We start from the raw sequence: 21,451 nt of genomic DNA on the forward strand, positions 1-21,451 counted from the left end.
TACAGATGCTGGCTAGGACACAATCCAGGAAATTACTCCAGTTCCTAGAGCCACCACAAAGTACATACAAGAAATCCTCCATGAACAATGTGTACAACAAAAAAAACTATACTTTTGAGAAAAAGTTGGTACCAATATAAAGATCTTTCAATTTTACTTTTCCATGAATTTGATCAGGCAAAATTTCAAACGACCTACTTAAACTGAAATATATAGAAAATACTACATCAAAATAACCATTTACAGGACTGACTAGAAGCTATTCTCTTTTTATGAAGCAACCCAGGAATTCTAAAATGTCACCAAGTTTAAGACAATTCCACCCTGCTCTCCTCACACCGTTACAGCTGTCTGTCTTCCCTCACTGTCAACATGACACCCTTCCACTGACCATCGCGTCTTTATTTACTGTGTAGGGTTCATTTCTGTCTTTCAAGTTCAATCAATTAATTACTTTTTAACCAAAATCTTGGGTAGAAGGGAACAAGCTTTTATTTCCTGGGGTCACATTTCCTCTTGAAACCTAAAACAAGACAGTACAGAAACAACTACTTGACTAGAATGTGGTTCCCTGCTCAACAATAAGCACAAGTGAACGGACACTGCCCCCCAGCAAATCCCTGGCAAACAGCTTCTCCCCTGACCCCTTCAGGGTCTCCCAATTCCCAAATGTTACTGCAGCACATAACCAACTGCCTCCAATTCATCACGGAAAAACAGTCCTCTTCCTCTCAGGGTTTTCCTGAACATTAAGGAAGACCTACACATTAAATGGAAACAACGTGAAGCTGAAAAACTGGGCAGCAAGGTGGTCACTCATTAGCTACTTACTCCAGAACACAAACCTCAAAGCCATACAGTTCCAAACAATCTCCGACTCCACAGGTCACCTTTGGAGCGGCCACCTCAAAGGTCAGATCCTCAGATTGCCAGAGGCTGGTCGCTGGAGCATCGCACCAACTGGCCCTGGAGAGCTCCGACCCGCCGCCCACAGCACTCAGCACGTGGAGGTGCCGACAGTTACCTTTCGCCTCACGGCTGTCTTCCTAAGATGTTCAGTTTGATCTTTACACATGAAGCAAAGCAGCTGAGTTTCACGGTTTATAAATAAGTCTATGGTAACTCTCAACAGCCCAAGCTCATGCTGATTTTAACTACCATTTCACAAGCAGTAACAGGAGAATATTGAAAATTCCCAAGATAAAAAAACCATCACATTCTTATTTAGGCAGTCAAGGTAGGTGGAGAAGCTGAGTAAATTTTAAAAGTAATCTGCATTTGAGTGAGATTCCTAAGTGACATTTTGTTTACCAAGCTCCATGTGCTCATCACAGGAGTTATATCCAGGCGAGGATGGCAAATTCTCATTACACTGCAGCAACTCCAGTGAGTCATTCATTCCTGAAGCTCTCTTGTCCATTACCAGCAGGAGTTTCTGTACTGCATTAGGCATCTGATTTGTCTTCACTTCCCACACCATGTTATGGTGCTCCGACTTAAAACAAAAACAACGTAAGAAAAAGCGTCAAGTCATGCAGACTGGAGAGACACGCAGGTATACCCAATCCGAGACGCCGCACCGCTGTGTTAGCGCCACCATGCAGGGCCTGCTGCAGCCCTCACCCCCCGAAGGCCAGGTGACCACGACACCCTAACAGGGTGGCCTCCAGCATCTCAGCAGTGACAGAACCCAGGCAGCAACGGGCTTCTACCTTCAAGTTTTACAATTCTTCTAAAGACTAACAGCAGAATGCACCTACTTTATCACTTTAAATTGCTCATTCTCCTCTCAGTTTGCAAATAGAGACTAACACTTTTTTCATTTATATGTTATTTAAAAGAAAGTTAGCAAACTTTCCTCAAATTTAAAACTAACAGAAAAATAATACTTACTGAATACTTTTCCTTTCACCAACTTCAAAACACTGGAAAGAAAATTAGATTTTCTTAAGAAGCTGTAAGGAGTCAACACTGTGACACAGGCTAAAAAGGCGGCCAGCTGTAGCCCAATTCATATAAAGCAGTATATTCTACGAGTAAGCCTGAACACCATATTTTTCTGATCAACATTTATTAAAGAGTATGTGTGATTCTGTATGCCACAGGGGTTGATCAGAACCACCAATGAAGCTCAAAGTGTCCCTGTCACCCCTATGCCACCCACCCAGGAAGCAAGTAGGGGCTGAGGAAAATGGCTGACAGCTGACACCTGAGAAACAGAGGGCAGTTCTAAGCATGCTGCCTCCAGCCACTGCGTGGTGCACCGCTATCAGACCACAGCAGACTTGCTCCAGCAGTATACGCAGACTGACTACTCAGCACATTGTAATACACTGGAGAAGTGTTCTTTTTTTTTCAACACCTAAAACATCTTTTAGGCAGATAAAGTATGATTTGTCCAAAGTAATCACTTGGGACTATCATCGGCACATGCTGAGTGATGTCCCATTTCCCAGGGGAGGACATGCTGGAAACAGCTATCTGACCTCCTCCGTCAGCTGCCTTCATAACCATCCCCTTAACACACTCTATCACTATCCAGATTTTAAACTCTGGTGTTTAAGTTGTATTTATTTGAAAGTCAGAATTACAGAGAGGGAAGAAAACACATACACACACACACACCCCTGAATCACCCCCCAGATGGTTGCCAACAGCCATGCCTGGGCCAGCAAGAAGCCAGGTAGGAGGGGCCCAAACACTGTGCTACCTTCCATTGCCTTTCCCAGGCCATTAGCAGGGAGCTGGATCAGAAGTGGGGCAGTGGGGACACGAATCAGCACCCATATGGGATGCCAGCGTTGCAGGTGGAGGCTTTACATGCTACACCACAACACTGGTGCCAAGATGCATTTTAAACATGAAGATGTTGAGTGAGTAGCTCAGTCACTCAGTTCATATATTTAGTTTGTGACTAAGCTGGAATGAAAATCCATGTTTTCCTTACATCTTACCCAGTGCCCTAACAGATCTGATAGCTGACATCATGTAAGGTTCTACAGCAAAGTGCAGAGCAAGGACCATTTCTGAAACACATTAAGTAAAAGACATCCCAAAGAGTATTAGAAATAAGGCAATATCCAGTTGGGTTCCATATATTAAGAATTACCATAAGGAGATAAATTCCATCCCCTTGCTAATCTGTACCAAGGAATCTAACCTAGATACAAGCAAATACTTTTAAAAATGAACATAAATGGGTAGATGAGTGGGAAACTAGGAATACCATGTTCAGCAGTGGAAGGTAAGCAATTTTAGTGCATTATAATGACACACCCAAGGATGTGGAACTTAGAAAAACAGGAAAATGCTTCTGAGCTCACAAGATAAAGTGAGCACCATTGGTTCCAGTGGAAGTCAGGGTTGAAAACAGAACCAACCCAGCAACAGCAACCACCAGCTGATCGGGGCGATGGACTGTGCCTGGCCCTGTACTTGCCAGTACATACAAGAATCTGGTCTGGAAACACCTCAAAGATTTCTTTGGGGATCTCCCCAATCGAACTGCCAGACTCAGAACCCTAATCATGAAAAGACAGAAGACAGAACAAGTCAACCAACCACCTCAGCTATATGTTGGCAGTGAAAAACTGGGCAAAGGGAGACTCTATGATGGACTATGTCAATCAGTGGATTCTTCAACAACCTCATCATGCTTGGAGTGGCGAGACTGGCAGCAATTCATAACTGGTGAACTATCAAAACCACCTGAGCAAGAATCTCAGAGCATGCCCCACATCTGAGACCTGGGGTGGGTGGGAGACTGGGTGGGGCTTCTCCCTTAATATCCCCCTTTACCTCAGATATATGAAGAAAAAAATATGGAAATAGTCTTACCCACTTTCCTGTAGCCCTTGAACCTTTTTACCCTAACTATGTAAAGATTGTCAAAAATAATAAAAAAGTGGAAAAAGTTTAAAAAAAAAGATAAAGTGAGCAACTATGCATATGAAGTTAAACAAAATGAGTGTGTGGGCACGTGTGGCATAGCACACTAAGCTACTGCTTGGACCACCTGGGAGGGAGTCCTGTCCCCACTTCTGGTCCAGCTTCCTCCCTGTGTGCGTCCTGAGAAGGCTGCAGAGCACGACACAACCACTTGGGTCCTTGCTACCTACACAGAAGCCCGGATGGAGTTCAGAACTCCTGGCTTTGGCTTGGCCCAGGCCTGGCTGTTGCAAGCATTTGAGAAGTCAATCAGAAAATAGCACATCACCCCTGGCTCCCCTGACCTTGTCTCAACCTTTCAAATACATGAAAATAATACACATTTGGGGGTTGACATCATGAAGCAGGTTAAGCCTCTGCCTGTAGAACCAACATCCCATATGGGCACCAGTACCAGTCTCAGTTCCTCCACTGCCAAACCAGCTCCCTGCTAACGCAGCAACAGATGGTTCAGTCCTCCAGCCCCGGCACCCATTCAGGAAACTTGGAACAAGATCCTGGCTTCAGACAGGCCCAGCTCCAGCCACAACTAACCATGTGGAGAGAACCAGCAGATGGAAAATCTGTCTCTCCTTCTCTGTAACCCTACCTTTTAAAAAAAAAAAAAATCTTAAAAAATAAATAGTAAAACACTTTTAAAAGGAGATTGGATTACTGGGTTATAACACACATACAGAGTTTCCAAATCTGGCTGGTGAATCAGAAATAATTATTGCAATATTAAATTTTTTTCATTTTTGCAATAACTGTCTATTTGATAGTCAGGAAAGCATTTCATAATCAAGGTATGAAAAAAAGCCTCTGTAGAAAAAAATCTGACACCAGAGTCTATCATTGTATCATGGCCCAGGAAGCCCTGACCTCAACATTCAGTAGCATCATCTTTTCACTGCAGTTTTGACCAGCTCGGGCTTTTCTGATCAGCGCTGTATTTCAATGAAGTTAGCAGCAGGAAATTCTGTCATCAATCATACCAAACAATTTCAGTACTGCCCAAAAGCCAAAGTAGGGAAGATGGTAACTGCATATATCCATAACAAAATTCAGTAGTGAGCAGTTCTCTGAGAAGCTGAATCTCTTCCGGGTAACTATGTAAGCCTGAAATGAGGTAAATTTCCCAGAACTCATTTTTGAAGTTAACAGCTTGTCCAAAAGATATCTCTTTGATTATAGACACATCCCAGAAATCTAAGAAAATGTGAAAACAATTTCATTTTGTGACAAGTGTAATGCAAGGCCATTCTAAAAAGCTCCTAAATGATCTTAAGGCATGTAACAGAGAGGTCAAGACAGAGAGGTCTGTCGTTTGCTGCTTTACCCTCTAAAGGCTACAACCGCCAGGCCGGGCCAGGAGCCTGGGAAGGGCACAGCATCGCAAGGGTGGCACGCAGGACTCAGCATGGACCCACATGGCAGAGGGCCGCCCAACCCCTGGCACCATAATGCAAATCCCTATTTGCTGAGGAACCCGAGCTGCAGAGTGGCTGGGAATCACAGGGCTAAAAGAGGTTGCCAGATTCCTTTACTGTTGTTGTTAATGTTTAATTCATCTACTTTAAAGAGCAACAGAGAGGGCTACTCCACCTGTTGCTTCACTTCCCAAATGCCCACAACAGCTAGCGCTAGGCCAGGCCACAAGCAGGATCGCATTCTTCTACCAGAAAAGTCCCACCTGAGCAGCAGCCTCCAGCACTGAGCCATCACCTGCTGCTCCCAGGACACCTGAGCAGGATGCTGGGTCACCAGCGAAGCAACAAGGAGTAGAACCGGTGCTGCAACGTAGGATGTAGGCATCTCAAGCCTTAGTTTAACCTGCTATGCCACAGTAACCATACCCATTTCCCTTTTAACGAAAAACACATGCAGAGGACCTTGTGCGGTAGCCTAACAGTTGAAGTCCTCACCTTGCACACGCCAGGATCCCATATGGGCACCGGTTCTAATCCCGGCAGCCCTGCTTCCTATCCAGCTCCCTGCTTGTGGCCTAGGAAAGCAGTCGAGGACGGCTCAAGCTCTGGGACCCTGGCACCCGCGTGGGAGACCTGGAAGAGCTTCTGGCTTCAGATTGGCTCAGTACCAGCTGTTGCATCCACTTGGGGAATGAATCATCGGACGGAAGATCTTCCTCTGTCTCTCCTCTTCTCTGTATATCTGACTTTCCAATAAAAATAAATCTTTAAAAAAAGTATTAATTTTTATTACCTATTTCATATAAGGCACCAGACTAGCTGCAATGTCAGAATGCAACAATGAACAATAAACCATGAATCTCAACGAAGCTTCACTGTATAGATATCAAGGATAAATATCAAGGCCAGTGCTACAGCTCAGTAGGTCGAACTGCCACCTGCCATACCAGTTCAAATCCTGGCTCCTCCAGTTCCAATCCAGCTAACGTGCCTGGGAAAGCAGCAGTACTTGGGCCCCTGCACCCATGTGGGAGACCCAGAAGCTTCTGGCTCCTGGTTTCAGCCTGGTCCAGTCCCGGCCACTGCAGCCATTAGAGGAGTGAACCTGTGGAGGGAAGACACCTCTCCCCCCTTCTCTAAATCTGCCTTTCCAATAAACAATTGAAAAAAATTGATCACAGTTCTTACAGAAGAATGCTCGGCTACAGATGATTATTTTTAACAACAACAAAAAAGGTCTCTCAATGAGAGAAGTTCACAGTTGGTTAGGTACCAGATGAAATTAGAAAAGTATAAACCGTGGCATCAGCAGAGAGGCCTTTTGTCATAGGGTCATGATACCACAGGTGGAAAGGATACATGGGAAATTAACCTGGGACCACAAACCGCAATCTGAGGACAGGAAAATTTCTGTTTCGGCAGAAAGAAAGGTCCCTCCAATCAGGCTGCCCAGTTTGTAGTCTCTATGTGCTACTCATCAGCTTCGTACTCTGAGGGGTTACTTACAATAGTGATGTCTTTTTTTGTAAATTGGAAATAATAAAACCTATCTCACAAGTTGCCAGGAAAATTCAGTAACTAGTTAGAATTATGTTAACAATGACTGGACAATGGAGACTACAGAGGTCCACCATGATCAGAACTATACCTTACTCACTCTGGTTTACACAAAATCACAATGAAGCATAATGTAAATATAAACCATAATATAAATATGTAGAATCACCTCTCATGTATTGAAGGGGAGAATCTATTGAACAAGAGAACTCACAGCCCCAGGTTCTGTGTAGCAAGCCAACCGCCTCCAAAGCACTGTGCAGAGTTCTTAGAAAAAAGGTAAATGGAAGTCTACATTCCCTGTTTAGTAACTCCTAGGAGAACTAGTCATTCTACATAACAAACAGCTCAGATTTTAACCCTCTCCATCCAAATCTTGTGGATGTCTGTATGTGGAGGCCTGCACCTGCAGAGCTAGCAAACCATATGGACACAAATTCCAGTCCTGATTGCTCCACTTCTGATCCCCACTAATGTGCTAACGTCCCCAGAAAAGCAAAGACAACAGCCCAAGTGCCTGGCCCCCTGCCACCAACGTGGGAGACCCTGGAGTGAGTTCCAGCTCCTGGCCTCCACCTGGCTCAGCTCTGGCGGATGGGCCGGATGGGGAGTGAACCAGTGGCTGCAGACCTCTCCCTCAACCTTTCAAATAAGAAAAATATCTTCAGTATACAGGACACAATTTGACCAATTTTGATTGCTTAAATCCTAACAAAAATGTACTGTTTCACACATAGGTGTTGAGTTTCATAAATCAATCCCAATTGCATTTTTTAAAGATGATTTATTTGCAAGGCAGAAAGACAGAGGGAATGGCAAGAAAACCGAGAAGAAATGGTCTCCCACTTGCTGGTCAACTCCCCAGACAGCCACAACAGGTCTGACTGCGCCAGGCGCAAGCTAGAAGCCAGACACTGCATCCCAGTCTCCCAACAGAGCTGGCAGGGCCAGGTGTAAGGGCCATCTCCTACCTTCCCACGGGACCCAGCCGGCAGCTGGCCGAGAGGCAGGAGCAGCTGCCCAGCCAAGTGCCAGGACACTGACCCTTCCCCCACAAACTTAAACCATCCCATCCTTTCACCTTTCCTGAGACTAGGCTTTCCAGCGCTGTGCTGTGTGTAAAGGGCACTGCTCTCAGGCCCACAGAAGCAGTGCAGTCTTTTGCTCACCTTCTCCCCAGCCCCCAGCAGGGCTCTCTGGCTTCCTCAGTCTTCCCAGCTGTCTTCCCAGTGGCAGCTCCCACAGCGTCCCGCATTCACTATTTAGAGCACACTAACAACTGGCAACTCTGGTCCCCTCCCGGGCAGTCTGCTTCTCAGGACCCTCCTGCGATGAACTGGAAGTACAGAGCTCTACAGTAACAAAAGGACCCAAAGAACTGGTTGGGGTGGAGTGCTCTGTTTGTGTTCCTTGCTGATGAGGCCCAGCAGGAGTCTGGTCTTCAGGTGACAGGTTTTCCTGCAGTTGAGCTGCTGCACAGCACAGAGCCTGAACTGGCAGCCACAGCGGCGTCCCTCCTGCTGGGCACTGGACCTGGGGCAGGCAGCTTACCCCTCCCCACACCTCTACTGAGCTCACAGTGCTAGTGTGAGCAACAAGTGCAACTGGAAACCCCCCACACACACATGCACACATAGAGTGTCTGTGCCTCTTTCCTCTGTCAAACTATTTTTGGGGAAAAAGGAAGGCTTCTTCTAATACAGGAAGCAGTCCTAACTTAGAAATAAGCACCCCCTATACATTACACCAACCACAGACTCACTTGCATAAACAAGATCTTCTTTCAAATATTTCTTGGCAGAGCTAATCCTATTGTTCACTCATGCTAGTCAACAAAGCTTTCCTTTTATGTCATCTCTTCACTGAATCAGTGATTTCCAAAAAGCAGTCAAATTCTCCAGCAGTGGTGTTCACTCACTGTTTCTTCAGGTATGGGTGAGAAGACCCTAGAACCTCCTTCAGGTGGGCCTAGCTGCTCCCAGGCCCAACTGTGAGTGGAGGACACCTACACCAAGCCCACAGAACACCAGCCAATTATTGCAGAAGGGGTACGCAGGGCAACACACAACACATCTCTGTTTCTGACAGGAGGAACTGAGATACTGAAAATGAAATTACATAATTGCAAGTTCAGACAAGCCTCCGTAACTGCTTACTGCAATTTCCCACACCCAAAGCAGCTGAGGTGCGCTCCTTACTAACTGCACACCCAAAGCAGCTGAGGTGCGCTCCTTACTAACTGCACACCCCTTCGACAGAGGTAACACTGATGAAGAGAACATGGAGCCCAGAACACCACAAGCAGCCATCCACAAAACTACTCAACAAGCTGTCAATCCCACAAAGATCTGAGCCAAAGTTGAAGTCATCTAAAAAATTCACATTATGAAATCTGTTTTCCCAAACTTGGTTGTAATCCTAACCATTTCCCATTACTTGTAACTACTTCTGAAAACGCTTTTTTAAACTACCATCAGTGACTTTTTAAAAAAGGAGGCGATGTTTTTTGTACTTTTTTAGGCAACTACAGTAAAATTACATAAAACACCAAAATCACATCAAAATAAACAGGATTATCAGGCAGCTGATAATCAAGGTTACAGTACAGTGTTTCCTGAATTTGAAGTGTGCAATTTTTCCAAATGAATGATTGGTTTCCCCAACATTCACCTTCCTGCTCAGGAAACAAATGGAGACACCTGGCTCTCTAACCTCCCAACAGCTCTGGATAATAATGGACGCACCACAGGCTGGGCTATTTCTTAGTAAACGGATACCAAGAAACCAGCTTACTGTGAACCCTAAAGAACCTACAAGACTAACCAAATGTATCCATTCCTAAAATCCCCCCCTCCATCTGCCTCCTTCACTGGTTGCGAGCGGAAGGTACCGGCCAGGAAGCCAGCAATACGGGGGTGGGGGGGGGCGTGCAGAGAGCATCGGGGACAAGGGGTGCTGGAGCTGCAGGGGCGAGCAAAAGGACTTCCAGGCAACGAGGAAGTGAAATAAAAACTCCTTTCTAAAATTAGTCGTCAGAATACACAGTATTTTATTTTAAACTGGTTACATGGCTTCCTCAAAAGCATTAAGGTAGCTGAAAACACTTAAGAATTTAACGCCCGAATGTAATCCGAACTAGCAACAGCTGAGTTTAACAAAGGACATGAACAAGTGACCCTAACACTTTGGTTTACAAAATAAAAGGGGGAAAAGAAAAAAGCAAAAAAAGTCACACAAAAGCATCAAGAAATACATCACACACTTAGATCATATAGATAAAAAACAAAAACACAGAAAAAAGTTAATAAATGTAAAAGTTAGTCCGAGTCTCAAAAGGCAGCTTTTAATTTCAAACCCATGTTAGGAATCTATTATTACTGCTTGTACAGAGGAAAATAAATCCACAGAACTTGCTCGGAATCCTGAGTAGCATTCCACTGCTTCCCAGAAAGCACAACTGCTTTAGAAAAAAACAAAACCCAAAAACACTCTCCTCTTGTCCCGGCACCAGCACTTCCTGCGCCAAATAATAACAACAATAATAATAAACTTTCAGCGTGCTGCCTTTCCCTCAGCACTCCTTTGAAAAACCACTCCAGCTGCACCAAGTGCGGAGAGTCGAGTGCGCCACGCGGGGCGAACAACCCCTAAAACAGCCTACAGCTTTCAAACGATCAAAAATATATATATATATATATAAATAAAATAATAACCGCCGGCTCCGTCGCCTCCGCCCGCCTCCGCTCGGGTTTTGTCCTCCTCGGCCGGGGGAGGGAGCAAGGCGGAGCCTGGCCTCGCCTGCCTCCCCTCCCCGGGTCACCCCGAGTCCATCCCCCACCCGCGGTCACCATTCATCGCGCTCCCCTCCCCCCATCATGTGACCGCCGCCTGGACGCCAGCCTTGTCCCCCACCCCCCCGGGCTCGGCGCCACCGCGCAGGCGCCTCGGAGCCCATTCATTCGAACTGCGTAACAATGAGCCCCGGGGCCCGGCGGCGGTTCGGCGAGCTGCTCCCCCGGCGCGGCCCGCGCCCCTCGCGGCCCCGGAGGAGGAGCCTCGCCGACGGGCACCATCCGCCCCCCAACACACACACACCCCGCCAGCCCCCCAACACCCCCCGTCCCCCACATACACACACACACACACACACCCCGGCCAACCGCTCCGACCCTCCACCCGCAAACCCAGACTTGAAGTCAAAACTTTTCCTGGGCCTCCTCAACCCCGCCCCGCCTCGGGCTCCCGGCACCCCCCCGGCCCCGAGCGCCCCGTCCTCCTCGGCCCAGGCTCCTCCCTCCTCCCCGCCCGGGGACCCCCCCCAGTGAGCTCGCGGGAGGCTCGGGTCCCGCTGGGCTCGCCGCGGGCCGGAGTGGCCCGGCTAGCTGCTCCCACTCGGGAAGAGAAGGACAGGCGAGCACCAAGGCCTGCCCCGCCGCCCCGGGCCCCTCGGGCTCCCGCCCCTCCCTTCCCCACCCCCACCCCGGCCCGAACAGAAAGACAACAAACGCGCCGCTGAGGGCCGGCAGCCTCGCCGCGGGCCGCCCTGGCCACGACAACGCCACCGGCAGCTCGCGTAGCCCCCTCTGCGACCGACGCGGGCCTCCCCGGCGCGCGGTACTGCTCCCGCCGCCACTCTCACTCCTCAACCGAAACTTTCCTACTTACCAAACCCGTCGCCATTACCAAGTCTTTCAAGCTTCGCCTTCCCCCTCCCCTCAAGCCCCCGAGGGTTGAACCGCCGCTCAGCTTTCTCGCCATCTCATTGGTCAGGGGAACTGTCATTCGTGTTTTCTACTTTGCCATTGGGTGGTATCGTGGCCCGTCTTGGGGGGCGGGCATGTGTTGACTTTTGGGTTGTGTTTACTGGACAAGGCAACGTTGTCAATCACTGGGGTGGGCTCTCCGGATTGGACTGCCACTGAGCCTCAAGGGACCCAAACCAAGCTTTGTCCCCGAAAAGGATTGTGGGCTTGTAGTCTCAGCTTTGTTGTTAGTGTTGGGAAACTCTAGGCGGGGGGAACCGGTTGGACTACATGTCCCAGAGGTGCGTGCGCAGCGCACTCTTGATAGTAAACAAGAGTCATAGGGACACGTGTATCAGCTCGTTTGTTTTGGTGTCTGGGACAAAAGGGAGGGGGCGGAGGAAGGGAGTGTTGGAAAAACTCGAGCCTCTTGTCTTCCCTCTGGGCCTCTGCTAAGCACTTAGCTTTTCGCAGCAGCACCCGCTTCGGGGCCATCCTCGGCCCGGGAGTCGCTCGCTGCACAGTTTGGCAGGAAGCCAGGGTATTGTTTGAGTGAAGACGGTCCGAGCGGAAGCAGCGCAGGCTTGCGAAGGAGCTCGGTCACCCACAAATCAGGGTCCCTGACACGATGGGGAACGACGAGGGTGCTGCTGGGCTCCGCCGCCGCGGGGAAGGACTAGAATTTCTTTATCCCGAGTGAGGCGTCTGCGAGTTGCCGAAGCTGTGAAGCGATCAGGCACCACGGCTTTCAAATGGAGGCCAATCCGTGGGGTTTTCCACAATGGCCAGCTTCCTCGTCGGGCGAGGTCATCATACTGGGGAAGGAGTTGGAGGGGAGAATGAAGTATGCCTTGAGAGGATTTGCGTGAGTCACGAGCTGTGGGTGAGGTTTTTGTGGGCCGCGACTCGCCTCCGGAGAACTTCCCATTGACGAAGGAAAGACCAGAGGCCATCCTAACCGTGTTTGCACGGAGAGCTTCCCTTTTAGTTGAGGGCTCTGACTCATCCGGGGGGAGAAGGCTGGCTCTTTGCGCTTCGGAGTCGCCCTCCCTTTAAACATGGCTGTCCAGCAGGGTCGGCGGCACCGAGTCCTTAAAAGCTGTTGCTGCAGTCCACATTACAATTTACTCCTCTGGGCTTCCCTCTGCTTGTTTAAATCATTTCGGCTACGATTTAGGCTTTTTGTAAAGATAAGGAGAACCTCGTATTCAGAAGAAATCTGCAAGCCAACTTTTACAAAGAACCTGGAGCTATAGCTCTGAGTTCTTAAATGTTTAAAGCTACCGGGAAGCCTCGCCAGCAATAAAGAAATGCAAAATAACCCCCCAGTAGTTGATTGAAGTTTTCAGATTTCTTTAGGGATCCCCTGTTTGAATACTTGAAACGAAATTGTTCATAAAACCACCCTCCCTACCGTGTGATCAAAGGTCTACTTTGTGTGTCCTTAATACCCAGAGGAGAGCTCCCCGCCCCCCCTTAAAAAAAAGAAGACTTTCCTTGAGGAAGGACAATTTGAATGATCATCTTTCAGAGATTAATGGAGTGACTGTATTTGCTACTTATGTATGCGGCTTTATTTTCTTCCTTATCCCAACAGTGGACAGTCATTGCCCCCCAAAATTAAAAATATGAAATCCAACATTTAGTTTCTTGACCAAAAAAAAAAAAAAAATCTATTTTCACCTAATAATCACTTTAAGGTCGAGTATAATTTATGTCTAATTAACTTCTGAAAAACAAAAAACAGGCCCAATGTGGTGACCTAGTGGCTAAAGTCCTAGCCTTGCGTGCACTAGGTTCCCATTTGCCCCCCCCCCCCTTTCCTGCCTTGGCTGCTCCACTTCCCATCCAGCTCCTTGCCTGGGAGAGCAGTAGAGGACAGCCCAAAGCCTTGGGCCCCTACAAGTATGTGTGAGACCTGGAAGAAATTCCTGGCTCCTGGCTTTGGATCAGCTAAGCTCAGGCGTTAGCAGCCACCTGGGGAGTGAATCAGCAGATGGAAGATCTTTCTGTCTTCTTCTCTCTGGACATCTGACTTTCAAAAACAAAACAAAACAAAACAAAACAAAACAAAACTGTAAGATTTGATACACAGTTGTTAAAAAAAGAAAAAAGCTTTCCTTCTCCCAAAATAGAATTCTGTTTTGCCAAACTTTGATTTTACAAAAAGTTTTAGTGGTGCCTTTTTTTTTTTCCTCAGGACACAGGACTGGGAGAATAATTCAAATTCATATCCAGATGTTGTATATTATCATATATGATAACTTACCCTTCAGTAGTACTGTAAAGCATTTTCCATTCATTCCTTTAGAAAACTTACCTTGGTAGGCTATGTGTGGAACACTTAATGAGAAGGCTGCAATGACATGAAGCCTGTTTAAAAATATTTCAGTCTGTCCAAGTGTTTTATAAGTTGAGCTCAGTTCAGTCACAGCTGATTAAAGACTGCTATTAGCTCCTTGGCACTTTTAAGTGGACACTTAGTCCAGTCTGCTGACTTCCTTGGGAAGTTAAATGACCACATTAGTGGTTCCTATGTATTTAAGAACATCCTCATTAATTCTTGAGTAAGCAACTATTGCAGCCAACTCATAAGGCAGCATAAAGATCAAAGTACAGAGGTAATGAGATCTCCTATGGAAATTTTGACAGATGTAAATTATATTTTTAAAACTAAAACAGGCATAATTACAGATTTTATCTACCCTCCAAATACTTCCATGATCACACTGGCACTAAAGTCAGTTCTTCAGATAGTGCCTTCTGTTGGCTAGGGCCAACACAATATACATCTGAACGCACATGCACACTCGTACAGTTCGTGCCAAAAGATATCAAAGAAACTACCTCCTCAAATCAAAATGTCTTCTTAGCAGTTTGTAAAAGTCTATCATAAATGTCAGGTTCTTATTTGTTAAAGGTAGTAAAATAAATTTGATCAGCCCCAACTGGAAGTGAAAACACTGCATTTCTTGTGATTTCTCAGTAGCTGGCCCACCAATGGTTACTTTGCTAAAGTAAGAAATAAGACATTCAAACACATAGAATTTGCCTGAACATTGAGAATATCACTCTTCAAATTGTTGAATCAAATGAGGTCACTCAAACAGGCATGAAAATTAGGAAATAGAACATATGCATAGTTTAAAATAGTAAGTGCCCCATTTTTTTTTAGTTTCTTGATAGATTACTTGAATGTACAGAAATAACCTTCCACATATCTCACTGTAATCTGAAATGAGTGAATTTTATAACTAACTATGTTCAAAGTACTCAGGTAAACTCAAGCTGAAATGAGTTGCGTGGGTGCTAATGAAGACCATTTTAGAATTTAGTAATTACTACGTGTCCCTTATGCTGGCAATTCTTGATGCAAATTAAGTGTTAGATTTTGCTCAGATGTCGGTAAAGCCAGACTTGGCTTCACTGGCTGATGGAACGGCGGGGAGAAGTTGTAATGTCTGCACGGCAAACGTCAGGAAGAGGAATCCACGGAAGAGGAAGGACACAATCATGGCTTGGCTCATGGTGACACAGTGACCTTACTGAGTCAGGGAACATTGGAGAGAAGGGGGATTAGCCAGAGGAAGAAACCTAAGCTTGCTGTGCAGGCGAGAAATGTTGAGTAGGGTCCTGGAGGCCGCTGCAACTCTCATAGCTTTTAGGATAACCAAGCCTAAAGAAAACAAAACACAAAAAAATGAACACACACACACACACACTCAAGCCACCTGGGTGTTCTTAGACATAGAGGAATCATTCCATATGGTCTCAACTGCTCTCCAAACATTTTTGTGGAGCTCCTGGTACACTAGTAATAGATAGTTGGTGAAGGCAACAGATCAGCTTCATTTCACTTCTCATTCGTAAAAACAAGCTCAAATGTTCTCATGTCTTGGGATCTTAGCTCCTCTCCTCGGATTCTTTTATTTTTTTTGGGGGGGGGGGATGTTGATAGTCAAAATTATTTCATTTTAGGAAAGAATGACATAAAACCACAAAAGTTGTCAGAATACTGTGTATACAGTTTGCAATGCTACTTGGTTTGCCTTCTGCATTTACGTTGTCTGCTCTCTATTGGTCACCATCTCCATATCATACGTATCTTGTCAGATCCATCAGTAAGTACCTGCTGCCTATTGAATAAGTGAATGGAATTCAGTTATACTATTGGGCTCTACGCAATATGGCTTTAAAGAAATAAACATCTTTAATTCATTTCTTTCATGTAGAAAGTTTTTCACTTTACTTAAAAAAACAGACATGGAAGATCTTCCATCCCCTAGCTCGCTCCCCAAACACCTACCAAAGGTCATGGCTGGGTCAGACTGGAGCCAGGAGCTTGGTCCTCTGTCTGGGTCTCGCTCACAGGCAGCAGGGACCCAACCTGATGCCTCCCAGCGTGGACATTAGCAGGGGGCTGGAGCCAGGATTCACTCCAGACACGGAGCAGGCTCCTTAACGTCCACACCGAACGCCCGTCCCTGTCCTAAGCCATTCTGAAAGCTGACTTTGCTTTCACATGCTGCACATACTTCCTCTTCTGTGTGGTCATCACAGCTTGCGTCTTCCTAATCTGAAAATTCGAATTCTGGAAATTTCTATTTTGGAAATTTGGGATTTCCAGAATAGAGATGCTCCACTGATAGCAAGCTGTGCAGCTACTTCAGAATCAAAAAACCCTGACATTCAAAAAGCATTGGATATTCCACTTGCGCTATCCTTTGACAACAGGGCTCATCTTCCAACTACATAGTATGATAAACATTATTCACTTGTGTCTCCCTCAAAACCAATCGCCAGACGTTTTTCTAATTTTGACATTCAACCCTTTGTAATTACACGGTATACCACAGTGCATGCACTCTAGTAATAAAATGTTCAGTGTGTCCATTACATTTTTAAAGGCCAGCTTTTAAACAACAATGAGTAAAAAATTTTGCTACAGTCACCTCTATGCTGAGCACCTCTGTTAAGCTCACGGACATTTGATCTGACTTTTGTAAATGCTATTTCTTTAGATTTTAAGAGTATAGTCATCTTAAGAGAGATAATATTTATACTAAACATTAGCCTTTAGCTTAAAACAGACAGTGGAGTTCTAGTTCATTTTCACCATCCTCATCAGGGTCTAGGAAGGTTTCTCAGCTGTAAGGAAAAGCAGCAATTAGAAGTGACTTTAGGGCCTGGCGTGGTGGCCTAGCGGCTAAAGTCCTCGCCTTGCACGCGCCAGGATCCCATTTGGGCGCCGGTTCTAATCTCGGCAGCTCCACTTCCCATCCAGCTCCCTGCTTGTGGCCTGGGAAAGCAGTCAAGGACGGCCCAAAGCCTTGGGACCCTGCATCCCCGTGGGAGACCTGGAAAAGGTTCCTGGTTCCTGGCTTTGGATTGGCACGGCGCCAGCCGTTGCACTCACTTGGGGAGTGAATCATCAGACGGAAGATCTTCTCTGTCTCTCCTCCTCTCTGTATATCTTTGTAATAAAAATAAATAAATCTTAAAAAAAAAAAAAGTGACTTTACCTCAGCAGTCAGCATTCCTGCCCCCGAGGCTCACTCAACAGCTCTGGGCTGTTGCAGTAAAGAGCCAGGGTTTCTTTCGTTATTCTGGGATTTATTTACAACTTTCCCCCTTGCATCTGGAGAAAAGAGTTGCTTTAAACTTTTCCATTTAGGAGTAAACTGCATTTACATGTTAGAAGGAGCCACTAACACAACATTATTTCGTGTTTACACATAGACTTCTGTATTGGGGAAGATGAAAGACTCGAGCGATGGTCACACTGTGGGAGATGTATCTGCTTGGTAGGTTAGACTCACATTTCTAGGATGCCGATAACGACTTTCGTGTCACACATCTTTGCAGTTTATAAGGCAAGGCTTTATTTGTAAGACAGAGATTGATCTGTTGGTTCACTCCCCAGATGGGCACAAGGGCTGGGCCAGGCTGCAGCCGGAAGATTCCCTAGGTCTTTTCTGTAGGTAGCAGAGGCACAACTTAAACCACCTGCTGCCACTTTTGCCAGGCTATTGGCAGGGAACTGGATCGCAAAAGAAGCAGCTGGGACATAAACCAACATCTTCCGGCTGCAGCCTGGCCCAGCCCTTGTGCCCATCTGGGGAGGGAACCAACAGACAGATCAATCTCTGTCTTGCAAATAAATAAATCTTAGAAAGTTTATTTCTCAACATCAAGTTTCACCTTACACTTTAAAAGCCAGCACTCTTTGTAGCCCTTAATTCTTACATGCTAACATTTTATTTAGATCCTAGTATCCTAGAATCCCTTCTCCAGCTATTTAACAAAGCCTTGCCTTATAAAGCCATACTACTTGTCCCCCTAGCTTACACAATATTAATTTGCAGTAAGAATGACAAAGATCACATACTTTTTGTTAGATATATCATGTTCTTGGCAAAAGTTTAGAAAAATTGTACCCACATTTTTAAAGGCTCCTTGAAACATTAACAAACAAACAAACCTTAGCACTGAAATAATATACATTTTAGTAAAGATCCAACATTCCTGGCTTCATGTCATTTCACTTACTGCATTTTAAACATTTTAAATGGCCTAATAGCTGGAGGTTTTGCCATTCTTATCCAAGTGTATTCATTTCAGGTAGTGTGTTAAAATATATGAACCAAGCCCTAATTCATGTTGAAATACAAGACACACATTGACTCCTTTAGGCTTATTTAAGAAAAATAAGGTGAAGCAGCTTTGTTTTCTGGAAGGCATGTGTAACCCCTTCCCTAGCCCTGCATTGTGCATCGTGACTGGGCTGGACAGGGTCACATTGACCTAAGTCAGTGCCTGCACACTGCAAGTCCCAGTCCACGTCCAGTTCAGCTTCCTGGTAATGTACCCGGGAAGGCAGCAGTAGATGGCTCAGTACCTGGGCTCCTGCCACCTATGTAGGAGACGTCGATGGAATCCCTGGCTTCTGACTTCAACCTGGCATGGCCCTGACGGTTGCAGTCATTTCAGGAATAAACCAATGAGAAACATCCCTCCCTCCTGCCATATCAAATAAATTAATCTCAACAACAACAACATCAACCACAAAAATAATCAGGAAGCATCTTTGAAACATCAACAGGGAATTCCCATGGATAAAAGGACTACTGGTGAGTGATTAAATAAATTAAATTAATAATAACAAAGCAAATCCACAAGTCAAAATGGAGACACTTAAATTAGGTCATTATATATATAAATTCCCTAGTTGGTCAGATTTATTTATTTATTCTAACCTGCAACATAACTACAGTTATTACTCTCACACACAGGATCAGCCCATTGCTGTACAAAACAGTCTTGCCATGTTATTCCCTGGGGATTATCAGCCAACATGTGTTGTATCTCTATCATGCTGCCCATTGCATATATTTAATATGTAAATCATATTAAACAAAAAGTATTAAAAACAGTCATTCATGTGCTTTATTATAAAAGTGTGCTTTATTATAAGGAAAATTTAAATATAACCAATACTGAAAATAATGTAACTGGCTTACATAGCCTTGGTCAGAGTTCTTTATTAAACAGGCATTTGTTTTGCTGTTCCATGAATAGTTAACAATCAGCTTATGCAACAAAAAAAGATAACTTGAAAAAGTGAATAAAGAATACAGAATGATGAACCAGGAATTTGAGTTTGTTTGTATTTTTAACAGACATGGCTTTTAAAATAAATCCCCAAATCCAAAACAAGTCATGTAGAAAGTGCTCTTTTTCTAAAAGAAGACTTCACAAAAATGTCCAACAGCATTCTAAAATGTCAAAACGTGGCTGAAGTTATACTTCACATAGCTTCTTAAACTTCTTGTATATACATTATCCAGTGAACATTCTGACCGTGTTTTCATACGCGAGTCGGACCATAAACATTCTCCAATAGGACCAACATAGCCACAAAACAATTTTACCCATGTAGAGATGCTTTTGAAACATGCTTCCCCAAACCAGACTGCTCACTGAAAAAGCAAGAACTGGTTAGAATCAATGTCCCTAGCCATCGGGGTCTTGAAGGCCCAGAGAACGTGGAGGGGATGGAGGGGTACAGTGCTTTGGTTGGACAGAATCAAAGCCATCTCATGTGGCAGGGCAAGAATCCTATTAGTGATCAACGGGCATCTAGGAGGGTTGAGTTCATGCTGCACTTCGAACTACTGAGTCTACGTGGAAGCAAATGGCGAGGCCTAATGGTTTCTGTGGTGGGGGCAGAAGCCCCTTTCCTCAGCACAGCAGGTTTTGTTCGGACAGATTTCCTTCAACCATTTTTAAGAGGGGGAAAAAAACGAGAGACAAACGCCACCAGCTACTAAGCGATGAGACAGATCATGGGTTGGCAGAACAGGAACTCAGAGTGCAGGACTGTGTCACCCGGGCATGGGCTGGACCAAACAGCTTTCCTGGGACCACACTGATAAGCATCCCAAAATCTTTTTAGCAAAGCTGAGGTTTTGTTTTTTGAAGTGTTAGAGCTTAGAATTTAAAAATGTTGGCTTCAATAAGCCTAAGTAGCTTAAAAAACAAACAAAAAAACCTACAACCTCTTTGCGACATTCAGTGTCAAGACCAAAAGTTTTAAAAGATAAAAAATGTGGACAACTGCAAAATGAAAAGAAGATTACATGCAGGATGAAAAAAATGCATTCATGATCTTTCAACTAAAAAACAAATACTTTCCCCCCCTCTTCGATCATAATGAGTAAATTGCCAGTCCTTAAAACTGCTGTAATAAGCAGGCTACTGATATCACATCAGAGAAGTCAAAATGTATGTTACTGCAAAAATTATAAAAAGTTTTAAAATTGCATATGATGTTTTATACCATTTCACCAATAGGCCAAGGCCAGTATTTAACTTATCAAGCCAGAAAAAGTTTGAAACAAGAATGATTAAAAGTTTTGCAATATATATAATGAGTTATAAAAGGAGAGATTTACTGCCAAGGTCCCTCTTACATGGGCACAGTGCTTAATATGATTATCAACTGAACAAGTGAAACACATATATCATCCAGGATAGCATATTTTAATTATCTTCTTAAACACATATACTTTCAATATATTACAATCATCTGAATAAACCTTTCAGTCCAATCATTTTGTGGAGTAGAAAGTCATTTTTACCAATATGCTGATTTTTTTTTAATGAACTACTCTTTAGAAAGTGATGGTAAAGCCTATTGACTATTAATCTCTACTGTTGACTGATACATCATAAATGTAAAAAAAATACAGAAAAGAAATCTGAAATCACAGAAAATGCTTGGCATCTAGACAAACACATCCTCAATGGGCTAACCGCTACTGCGTCACTTGTCACTCAGGGTCTCTGCAGCATCCTTTTGCTTCATGCAGTAGGTTCGACAATATCCATGTTCGTGCCAAACAGGGCCACCAACTGCTCTTCATATGTGGCGATGTTCCTTTTCATGATCTCCATGCAAGGCCCTAGGAGCCTTTCAAAGGCTTGCACATCCATGGCTAAGAGACGGAAACAGCAGACAGCAAAGAAGTCACATTCTCTTCAAAGTCACAGAGTTTCCCCAGTCATTGATCATATCTGCCCCGTGTTTAACAATACTGTGATGGTATTTGGGGAAAGGGGTAGGGGTGGGGGAAGCAGTGGGAAGTACAAGAAAAAGTACAAGGAAGAAAAGAGTTCTACTTCCAAAAGGGAACCATGGTCACACTCGGAGGTCTCCTGGGGGTGTGATGTGTAGTGCTGGAAGTTTCCAGGGAGATGCCTGACGCATCCAAGATACAGACCTGGGCCCAGCCA

At 45.0% G+C, this 21,451-nt stretch overlaps 2 protein-coding genes across 2 annotated transcripts in view; both read right to left on the minus strand.

Annotated features, from left to right (window-relative positions):
• Positions 1-11,763, minus strand: part of HBP1 (HMG-box transcription factor 1) — a 32,685-nt gene extending 20,922 nt beyond the window's left edge. Inside the window, exons 1-2 of the mRNA XM_004598595.3 lie at positions 11,580-11,763; positions 1,312-1,495 (exon numbers count right to left, since the gene is read on the minus strand). Coding sequence (XP_004598652.3) covers positions 1,312-1,495; positions 11,580-11,696 — 301 coding nt within the window. The 5' untranslated portion in view covers positions 11,697-11,763. The remainder of the gene's footprint in view (positions 1-1,311; positions 1,496-11,579) is intronic.
• Positions 11,764-19,084: 7,321 nt separating this feature from the next.
• PRKAR2B (protein kinase cAMP-dependent type II regulatory subunit beta) overlaps positions 19,085-21,451 on the minus strand; it is a 96,614-nt gene continuing 94,247 nt past the window's right edge. The window contains exon 11 of the mRNA XM_058654914.1: positions 19,085-21,153. Coding sequence (XP_058510897.1) covers positions 21,020-21,153 — 134 coding nt within the window. The 3' untranslated portion in view covers positions 19,085-21,019. The remainder of the gene's footprint in view (positions 21,154-21,451) is intronic.

This window comes from Ochotona princeps, chromosome 25 (assembly GCF_030435755.1).
Source record: "Ochotona princeps isolate mOchPri1 chromosome 25, mOchPri1.hap1, whole genome shotgun sequence".
NCBI classification, from domain to species: domain Eukaryota; kingdom Metazoa; phylum Chordata; class Mammalia; order Lagomorpha; family Ochotonidae; genus Ochotona; species Ochotona princeps.